Raw genomic sequence first — 11423 nt, forward strand, 5'->3', positions numbered from 1 at the left:
CCATGCAATCTCCAAAGACAAACATTTGCAGTAGAATGGCCTAATTGAAGAGCTTAGTGACCTTCAATGAGGCACCGTTATAGGATGCCACCTTTCCAACAAGTCAGTACGTCAAATTTCTGCCCTGCTAGAGCTGCCCCYGTCAACTGTAAGTGCTGTTATTGTGAAGTGGAAACGTCTAGGTGCAACAACGGCTCAGCTGCGAAGTGGCAGGCCACACAAGCTCACAGAACGGGACCCCTGAGACGATAAAATCGTCTGTCCTTGGTCGCAACACACACAATACCGAGTTCCAAACTGCCTCTGGAAACAACGTCAGCACAAGAACTGTCTCCATGACGGAGCAGCCCTACACACAAGCCTAAGATCACCATGCGCAATGCCAAGCGTCGGTTGGAGTGGTGTAAAGCTCGCCGCTATCGAACTCTGGAAACACGTTCTCTGGAGTGATGAATCAGGCTTCACCATCTGGCAGTCCGACAGACGAATCTGGATTTGGCGGATGCCAGGAGAACACTACCTGCCCCAATGCATCGTGCCAACTGTAAAGTTTGGTGGAGGAGGAATATTGGTCTGGGGCTGTTTTTCCATGGTTCCGACTTGGCCCCTTAGTTCCACTGAAGGGAAATCTTAACGCTACAGCATACAATGACATTCTAGACGATTCTGTGCTTCCAACTGTMTGGCAACAGTTTGGGGAAGGCCCTTTCCTGTTTCAGCATGACAATGCCCTGTGAACAAAGCAAGGTCCATGCGGAGATCATGCGGAGATGGTTTGTCAAGATCGGTGTGGAAGAACTTGACTGGCCTGCACGGAGCCCTGACCTCAACCCCATCGAACACCTTTGAGATGAATTGGAATGCCGACTGCAACGCCATATTAATGCCCATTATTTTGGAATGAGATGTTCTAAGAGCAGGTGTCCACATAATGTTGGTCATGTAGTGTATATCCTATTCTGATTGGGTCTGTGTGACATCAAATAAGTCCATTAAAAAGGCAAYCTAGGCTATATTCAGTCAGTCTTTRGAGATGGAAGAGGAGCAGAAAGTTCAGAGCCTAGAAATGCATAGGCGCTTACGAAGAAGAAAGAAGTGGTACAGTAAGAGGCAATAGGAGAGGGGGTGAGAGCTGTGGGGCTCGTGCCTCAGCACTCATCCACTGACAGGGAGAGATCAAAGCCACCAGGCCACAGGATGCAGACAGCACACTGGAGACAGAAGAGAGAGCAGTGCAGGCAGATCAACAGTCGGCTGCGATGGCYGCTGACATATTTGCCTCGGGCTGGTAGCACTGTCACCCACTGGGCCACCACAGCCTGGGACCTAGCCGTTCACAGCTGTTGGAGCCACTCAGAAGACAACAGTTCAGCTGGCTCAGGGTCATGTAGGCATTGGGCTGGCCATGCTAGTGCCCAATTGTAATACTGAGTATTACAATGGTATGCTGCCTGAGAATGACAAATGCTAGAATACATTTACATTACATTTTAGTCATTTAGTAGACGCTCTTATCCAGAGCGACTTACAGTAGAGTGCATACATTTTATTACATGTTTTTTTACATACTGAGACAAGGATATCCCTACCGGCTAAACCCTCCCTACCGGCCAAACCCTCCCTACCGGCCAAACCCTCCCTACCGGCCAAACCCTCCCTACCGGCCAAACCCTCCCTAACCCGGACGACGCTATGCCAATTGTGCGTCGCCCCACGGATACAGACCTTTAGATAGAACTAGTGGATTAGAAAAGGCTTGCAAGGCCCGAAAGATACTTGGTGATGAGCCATGGCTGTGGGTGAACAGAGGGAACCTCATGTACTGGTGCTCGTGTTGTTGTTCATGTGTTGTTTTTGCCGTTCATGTACGAAGGTCTCCTTCTGCTCTGCATGTCATGTGTGAAGAACTCAGGCCTGGATGAGCACATATCTGCACAACAATGCCCTGAAAGCACACCCGCTGAAACKTCCCATTCATAACCCTAGCTCTCTTAATCCGAACAGGCAGGGGAAGCCAATGTGCAATTGAGTGTGTGCGTTTGTTGAGACACACACAGACAAGAGAGAGAGGCAGAGAGCTAGAGAATGTAAGGGCCATGACCGCCATGACAGGAGCTTGCAGACCAATTCCTGTCTGTAAAACATTGCCCTGCCCCGCCTGTCGTCGTCAACTGAAATAATTTTTCATCCCAGCCTTACAAAAAACCTYTTATCATAGTCAGATCCAAAGAAGGTCTTTACAATCCATTAACGGCACACAGCAGAAAGATCASTAGTTCAAATTAACCTTAATTATAAGCCAATTTGTCTGTCTTCTTTTTTCATTTTGGCTAGGCTTAGGCCAGGGCTCTCCAACCTTGTTCCTGYAGAGCTACCATCCTGTAGGTTCACTCCAACACTAATCTAGCACACCTGATTCTAATAATTAGCTGGTTGATAAGCGGAACCATGTTAGTTCCAGGCTGTATCACATCCGGCCTTGATTGGGAGTCCCATAGGGCAGCGCACAATTGGCCCAGCGTCATCCGTGTTTGGCCGTTATTGTAAATAAGAATTTGTTCTTAAAAACGGACTTTCCTAGTTAAATAAAGGTTCCATTTATTTAAAAATAATTACAACTGGGGTTGTTCAACCTGTCAGAACTATAGTACACTCAGATTCCCTGTCTGTATTGAATAGTTTGCCATTTGGCAAATCTAAAAATGGTAGTGACCTACTATGGGAGGCATAAATATTCCTATGGAGAATTGAGACTGAATAGTAGTGAGATAATCCCAGCCTATTCAGGTGTGGAAGGGAATGAAATTGTAGACCAGAGCCAAAAGAGCTTTAAAACAAGATATAATTAAATATTATTGTCCCACTGGGTACAAGTGAGGCCAAATGTAAGATAAGAGCCATTTTGATAGATGTGTGGCAGAGGAGATGGGACTGAGCCCTTTGGCAGCGATTACATTTATATGCCCTCCAAAGAAAAAGGTCAGTGGACCAAGATTCAAAGATCAGATTAGGAAGGCAGGGTGGTGTTTGCGCAATTGCGCTACTTGTCACTACATCTGGTTGGCAAGCATGTGAATCGTTTGTGTCTGGAGGGTATGGTGAATGAACTGGTGGAGAATGTGTTATACATGTTGAAGAGCATGTTGAAGAGAGGGGAATATTGAAGTGTAGGGTCGTTGAGGTTAGACGGGGGTTGGGAAGGAGTTTGAGGGATGGGGGAGGGTATATTAGAAGTTAGAAGGGTTKTTTTTTTCTTCTCAGAAGTACTGAATTAGGTAGGAGGATTTAGAAATGTGGAGCTAATGTTGTAAACCGCGATTGACCACACTCCATCCAGCACAGTAGGTGGRGGCATCCACCTTTAAKATMTGTTTGCAGAGCTCCATTACATCATAGAAGAACAACTTGGGTTGGAGCGAAAAACCTACAGGAGGGTAAGCGCTCAAAGAACAGGGATGGAGTCCCCTGGCATAGCCTGTTTGTTTCTTATTTGGGGGAGATTTTCTTCTTTGTCAGGGTAATTTTAGCGGGGGTATTGGATCAGAGGTGARAGAGGACGCATGTCCAGAAGGGCCCATCAAGACCCACAAGTCACATCATCCTCATTTCGGGGGCATCTTTCTCGAGACCATTTTTGGTCATCCTCTCCGTATTCTGACCCCYATTTAAACTGTCAAAGACCTGAGGAGGAGAGGTAATGAACTACATGCAATACTTTCTCACATCAAGGATTTTCAGGGCAGCATGCACGACTGAAGCCCAAGGCCCCATCATGCTCACCATTACATTCCAGAATGCTTTGGGTCATGCATCTGACTCACCACTGACCTGAGGACTGCTAACAATCTGCTCTCTTAATTCATTGAGAAAACTGAGGCATGCAGAGCCTAGCAGCCAGTAGGCCTCCGCAACATGTTTCCCATTCAGTGGGCTAGGTGTAGGCTATGTAAGTCTCATTTTCATAAAAAATCACATGAAATAGGCCCCAAACATAGAAAAACATCACTGAACTACTCATTAGATGAGAGCAAAGATGATGGTATCTTCAAATTGACCCRGGAAACAAACCAGCTGATTAGGCAGTTCCAATTAAGGTCTGCAAATAGGTCTACACTGATTCAATATTAGCAGGTCAAATCATACAGAAAGGCAGGAACAGTGGCTCTTTATTCATTCCATTCCTCACTTTCTCGTTCTCAAAACGCATTGAATCACATGGATCTTCTCATCAATGCGCTTTGTAAAGGAGGTGAATAGAGATAAGATTGAGTAAATGAAAAAAACTTGACAGTGACTTGATTTCCTCACAYTATATACAAACACATATATAAGTGCATTCGGAAAGTATTCAGACCCCTTGAATTTTTCTACATTTTGTAGTTACAGCCTTATTCTAAAATGTATAGTTTCCCCCCCCTCAATCTATACACAATACCACAAATTGATAAAGCAAAAACAGGTTTAGACATTTTAGCAAATGTATAAAAAAAAATGAAATACTACATTTACATAAGTATTCAGACCCTTTACTCAGTACTTTGTTGAAGCACCTTTGGCAGCGATTACAGCCTCGAGAATTCTTGAGTATGATGCTACAAGCTTGGCAAACCTGTTATTTAGGGAGTTTCTCCCATTCTTCTCTGCAGATCCTCTCAAACTCAGTCAGGTTGGATGGGGAGCATCGCTGCACAGCTATTTTCAGGTCTCTCCAGGGCTTTAGCTGGGCCACTCWAYGACATTCAGACTTGTCCCGAAGCCATTCCTGCYTTGTCTTGGCTGTGCTTAGGGTCATTGTCCTGTTGGTAGGTGAACCTTTGCCACAGTCTGAAGTCATYATAGCTCTGGAGCAGGTTTTCATCAAGGATCTCTGTTCKTTTTTCCCKTCGATCCTGARAAGTCTCCCAGTCCCTTGTTTCTCATGGTCAGAGTCCTTTACGTGCCTTTTGGCAAACTCCAAGCGCAATGTCATGTGCCTTTTATGAGATGGTTGTCCTTCTGGAATGTTACCCAATCTCTACAGAGGAACTCTGGGACACTCTTACAGAGCTCATCGGGTTCTTGGTCCACTCCCTGACCAGGGACCTTCTCCCCCGATGGCGCAGTTTGGCAAGATCTAGGAAGAATCTTGGTGGTTCCAAACTTCTTCCATTTAAGAATGATGGAGGCCACTGTGATCTTGGGAATCTTCAATACTTCCGAAATGTTTTCGTAATCAGGAGAGAAGGGCCTTGGTCAGGGAGGTGACCAAGAACCTGATGGCTAGTCTTACAGAGCTCCAGAGATTGTCTGTAAAGGTGGGATAACTTCCAGAAGGACAACCATCTCTGCAGCACTCCACCAATCAGGCCTTTACAGTAGAGTGGTCAGACAGAAGTAAAAGGCACATGAGAGCCGGCTTGGAATTTGCAAAAAGGCACCTAAAGACTCTCAGACGATGAGAAACAAGATTCTCTGGTCTGATGAAAACAAGATTGAACTCATTGGCCTGAATGCCAAGCGTCACGTCTGGAGGAAACCTGGCACCAGCCCTACTGTAAAGCATTGCTTTGCTGGTGACACTGATTTATTTACAATTCAAGGCACACTTAACCAGTATGGCTACTACAGTATTCTGCAGCGATACACATCCCTTGTTTGCGCTTAGTGGGACTATAATTTGTTTTTCAGCAGGACAATGACCTAACACACGTCCAGGCTGTGTAAGGGCTATTTGACCAAGAAGGAGAGTGATGGAGTTCTCCATCAGATGACCTGGCCTCCACAATCACCTGACCTCAACCCCATTGAAATGGTTTGGGATGAGTTGGACCACAGAGTGAAGGAAACTCAGCATATGTGGGAACTCCTTGAAGACGATTGGGAAAGCATGCCAGGTGAAGCTGGGAACTCCTTGAAGACGATTGGGAAAGCATTCCAGGTGAAGCTGGTTGAGAGAATGTCAAGAGTGTGCAAAGCTGTCATCAAGGCAAAGGTTGGCTACTTTGAAGAATCTCAAATATATTTGGATGTTTAACACTTTTTTGGTTACTATTTTAATTAAGAACAAATTCTCATTTACAATGACAGCCTACCCCAGCCAAAACCTAACCAGGACGATGCTGGGCCAATTGTGCGCCACCCTATGGGACTCCCAATCACGGCTGGTTGTGATACAGCCTGGAATCGAACCAGGGTCTGTAGCGACACCTCTAGCACTGAGATGCAGTTCCATAGACCACTGCACCACTCGGGAGCCCCACTACATGATTCCAAATGTGTTATTTCATAGTTGATGTCATCACTCTTATTCTACAATGTAGAAAATAATAAAAAATAAAGAAACCATGGAATGAGTAGGTGTGTCCAAACCTGACTGGTACTGTACAAATATATATATATACACATACACACATACATATGAATGGTACAATACTGCCCTCAGCTGGATACCTTTGTGAATTGCCAAATCATTGGGCCAGGGTGCATTTTTATGAGCAGTGATGGCAATGATCCAGCAAGAGGCAGCATCACCAGGGGCCAGTTTTCAGAAAATGTTATCTTAAGTGTAATCTTAGAATACTGCCCCCCAAAATATCATGTTTTCTGTGCACTTTAAGTAAACTGAAAAGCAATATGCCTATTTCCCTCAATTGTTGTTATGGGATCTCATAAAGTCTGAGAGACTGAAAAACAGCTTTTATCTCAAGGCCATCAGACTGTTAAATTGCCATCACCAGGCGGCTTCCACCTGGTTACGTAACCCTGCACCTTAAAGGCTTCTGACCCATATACAGAGACTTGAAATCACTGGCCACTTTAATAATGGAACACTAGTCACTAATAATGTTTACATATTTTTGCTTTACTCATCTCATATGTATATACTGTATTCTATTCACCTGCATTTTATTTTCTACTGTATTTTAGTCTGTGTCACTCTGACATTGCTCATCCTAATATTTATATTTGTTTCCATTATTTTACTTTTAGGTTGTGTATATTGTTGTGAATTGTTAGATATTACTTTCACTGTTGGTGCTAGAAGCACAAGCATTTCGCTAGAGCCGCATTAACATCTACTAAACATGTGTATGTGACAAATAAYATGTGATCTTATTAACATGTTTTAAATGCAGCATATCATTTGATATCAATATCATAGGCCTAGATATTTTGTTTCGTCRGTTTTAAAAAGTTACACCCAAAAGTAAGGAGGGCCACAATCTGAAGTGGGGAGCAGAATTTAACACAAATGATTTTAAATCTAATTACCCCACATTTGTAAAAGCTGGCCCCATGTCCATGACTCAACTGACCTAGCACAAGGTCCAGGTAGGATGAGTGAATTGGTTAAAATAGAGTAAACGTGATCAACCTTACATCAGTATATTACTGACTTAGTTACAACATACCTACAATGTTTTGTCAGCTTTAGCAGGAACACTGAGCAGCATACAGAAAAACCAACAGGATTTTCAGGTTGGTCAAATCAGGTCCTAGTTAAATTCTCTCTCATCAATAATGTATTTTTAATGACTATTTATTTTATTAATCACATTCCACCCACCCTGTTAGTTTGTTGTAATTGTTTCAGAAAACAACCCCTTCCTACAATGACAACACATTCAGGAAGTGTAATGTCTTCGGTGAGAAAACAACGGTACAAAGCTAAATAAATAAACAAACACTCAGTTGAATCTATTTTACCTTGTTAGTCTATGTCCCACCCATAAATGTCCACCCTATTAGGCAAAATTCTAGAGAAAATTAAGCACATTTCTAAATGTTAAATATGTTTGATCGAGAAGATAAAATCCTGTTCAAGTCTTCACCATTATGCCTGCTCAATTTTGCTCACCCACAGAGCTATGACTAATTTAGGCTCCACATTTCCAACCTGCAACTAACAGGTTGAAGAAAGAAAAAGAAAAAGTGCCTGAGGTTAACAAATGTTTTCCTGAAAGTCAAACGTCCTTTTCTGACAAAATACAAAACAATATTTAATAAAAACATTTCTAAATGTATGAGGTCCAAAACTATGGCAAATCGTAGGAATGACCCAACTGGCTAGCTAGCAAAATAAAAACCAAGATTTGTTATGACTAGCGTTAGCTAACTGGCTAGRTACCTAATCTGCGCAACCTTGACAGCTCGGCTGTAACATCTACYAGAAGAGCTAACGGATAGCGAGCGTCTGATAATGTTCAGCAAAGCCAAGGAAACARAAGACCCATATTACTTCAATAAGACCCATAGATGCAGTGACATCTGGATGAAACGTATTTTTTTTTAGAAGTGGGTGATGTAAAAATAAATAAGCGGTTAGCTTGCAAGTTTGCTAGCGGCTGTCATCCGCAACGAACGTTAGTACAATAAATGAAGTATCAACGCTTACCAAATAAATATGGCGATTGAAAGAACTGCCTGACATTGTCCTGAAACGAATATGAAGTCCAGGATTTTTTTTTAAGCTTTGCAAATCTCAGGCCAAATAGAATTCCTTGACGACCCAAACGCAAGGAGGCCGCCATGTTTTCGTCCTCAGTCGATAAGAGCTGCCCAAGTTTAWGCCTGCCAGGTGATAAGAGTAAAAAAAAAATCAACCGTAAAGTGGTACAACACAAAGACATTACGTGGAATAGTTTATATACGATTTAAAATGAGCCAGGTGACTAGACAGATATACATTAATCAAGATTACTATTTGACTGCAACTCTCCTATAAAAACAAAATGCCAAAGACGTCCTTTTTGGATCTTTGAGGTCCTTCTTTGTAGTCTTCCTCTGTAATGAACTTGTAGTTCAACTGCAACCTGATGAAAATGTCATGTCCAGTATTTTTTTTACAGAAAAAGGGCTAGCACAGCAGAATTGAAATATATATTTTTTTCTTTTTTTAAACTTCTTTGATATTTATTAACTATGTATTATATACTCAACAAAAATATAAATGCAACATGCAACAATTTAAAAGATTTTTCTGAGTTGCAGTTTATATAAGAAAATCTGTCATTTGAAATAATATAATTTGGCCCTAATCTACAGACTTCACATGACTGGGAATARAGATATGTATCTGTTGGTCACAATATGGTGGTCAGGATACTAGGAAAGGTCGGGGCGTGACCACCATTTGTCTCATGCAGCGCAAAACACATCTCCTTTGCATAGATTWAAAAAMATCAGCTTTAATTTGCAATGTAAATCTTTGCATCATTTCCAATCCGCCATAAATATACATTTTGGAAATATATATAWATTCATATATATACAGTACCAGTCAAAAGTTTGGACACACCTACTCATTCAAGGGTTTTTCATATTTTTACTATTTTCTACATTGTAGAATAATTGTACAGACATCAAAACTATGAAATAACATATATGGAATCATGTAGTAACCAAAAAAGTGTTAAACAAARCAAGATATATATTTTATATTTCAGATTCTTCAAAGTCGCCACCCTTTGCCTTGATGACAGCTTTGCACAKGCTTGGCARTCTCTCAACCAGCTTCACCTGGAATGCTTTTCCAACTGTCTTGAAGGAGTTCCCACAAATGCTGAGCACTTGTTGACTGCTTTTCCTTCACTCTGTGGTCCAGCTCATCCCTTACCTTCAATTGGGTTGCACGTCGGGGTGATTGTGGTGGACCAGGTTATTTACATTTAGTTGTATCATCTCCTTAGTTATTCTTAGCAGCCGCTCTTTCCAGGCGACTTACAAATGTGGTTATCTGTCCTTCTTGGTCAAAATAGCCCTTTACCCACCAGGTGTGTTAGGTCATTGTCCTGTTGAAAAAAAAATAGTCCCACTAAGTGCAAACCAGATGGGATGGCGTATCGCTGCAGAATGCTGTGGAGTCATACTGGTTAAGTGTGCTTTGAATTCTAAATAAATCACTGACGTGTCACCAGCAAGCACCATCACACCTCCTCCTCCATGCTTCATGGTGGAACCACAACATGCAGAGACCCTCCATTCACCTACTCTGCATCTCAAAGACATAGCGGTTGGAACCAAAAATCTCAAATTTGGACTCATTAGACCAAAGGACAGATTTCAGTCTAATGTCCATTGCTTGTGTTTCTTGGCCCAAGCAAGTCTCTTTATTATTTTTGTCCTTTAGTAGTTGTTTCTTTGCAGCATTTGGACCATGAAGCCTGATTCACGAGTCTCCTCTGAACAGTTGATGTTGAGATGTGTCTGTTACTTTAACTCTGTGTAGTATTTATTTGGGCTGCAATTTCTGAGGCTGGTAACTCTAATGAACTTATCCTTTGAAGCAGAGGTAACTCTGGGTCTTTCTTTCCTGTGGTGGTCCTCATGAGAGCCAGTTTCATAGCTCTTGATGGTTTTTGCAACTGCACTTGAAAAAACTTCAGTTTTGAGCATTTCCGAATTGACTGACTGTCGTTTCTCTTGCTTTTTTGAACTATTCTTGCCATAATATGGACTTGGTTTTTTACCTAATAGGGCTATATGATGTATAACACTCATACCTTGTAGCATTAACGCATTCAGAAGGAAAGAAATTCCACAAATAACTTTTAACAAGGCACACCTGTTAATTGAAATGCATTCCAGGTGACTATCTCATGAAGCTGGTTGAAGGAATGCCAAGATTGTGCAAAGCTGTCATCAAGGCAAAGGGTAGCTACTTTGAAGAATCTCAAATATAAAATATATTTAGATTTGTTTAACACTTTTTTGGTTGCTACATGATTCCATATGTGTTATTTCATAGTTTTGAATGACTTCGCTATTATATTCAATGTAGAAAATTGTAAAAATAAAGAATAACCTTTGAATGAGTAGGTGTGTCCAAACTTTTGACTGGTACTGCTATATTACAGTGCCTTTGGAAAGTAAAATTCAGACCACTTGACTTTTTCTACATTTTGTTACATTACAGCATTATTCTAAAATTGATTAAATACATACATCAATCTACACAATATCCCATAATGACGAAGTGAAAACAGTTTTTTTTTTAAATGAGCAAATTTATTAAAAACAAAAAACATAAATATCATATCTACATAAGTATTCAGACTCGTTGGTATGAGACAGATCTGAGCTCTGATGCATCCTGTTTCCATTGATAATCCTTGAGAAATTTTTACAACTTGACTGGAGGCCATCTGTGGTAAATTCAATTGATTGGCCATGATTTGGAAAGGCKCAWTGTTGACAGTGCATGTCAGAGCAAAAACCAACACATGAGTTCGAAGGAATTTTCCGTAGAGCTCRGAGACAGGATTGTGTCGAGACACAGGGTACCAAAAGATTTCTGCAACACAATGGCCTCCATCATTCTTAAATGTYAGAAGTTTTGAACCACCAAGATTCTTCCTACAGCTGGCCGCCCGGCTAAACTGAACAATCGGGGTAGAATTGGGAGGTGARCAAGAGGTGACCAAGAAAGAGGTGAGATGACCAAG

At 41.7% G+C, this 11423-nt stretch overlaps 1 protein-coding gene across 3 annotated transcripts in view; it reads right to left on the reverse strand.

Moving 5' to 3' along the window:
- LOC111952503 (pyruvate dehydrogenase protein X component, mitochondrial) overlaps window positions 1–8532 on the reverse strand; it is a 66767-nt gene extending 58235 nt beyond the window's left edge. For 2 of the 3 annotated variants that reach the window (XM_023971233.2, XM_023971231.2), the window contains exon 1: window positions 8375–8532. In XM_023971233.2, coding sequence (XP_023827001.1) covers window positions 8375–8510 — 136 coding nt within the window. In that variant the 5' untranslated portion in view covers window positions 8511–8532. Of the gene's footprint in view, window positions 1–2287; window positions 2309–8374 lie in introns of those variants that run through there. The other variant, XM_023971232.2, reaches the window with a different exon arrangement.
- Between the last annotated feature and the right edge of the window lie 2891 nt (window positions 8533–11423).

The sequence above is a fragment of the Salvelinus sp. IW2-2015 genome, linkage group LG26 (assembly GCF_002910315.2).
Source record: "Salvelinus sp. IW2-2015 linkage group LG26, ASM291031v2, whole genome shotgun sequence".
Lineage (NCBI taxonomy): Eukaryota > Metazoa > Chordata > Actinopteri > Salmoniformes > Salmonidae > Salvelinus > Salvelinus sp. IW2-2015.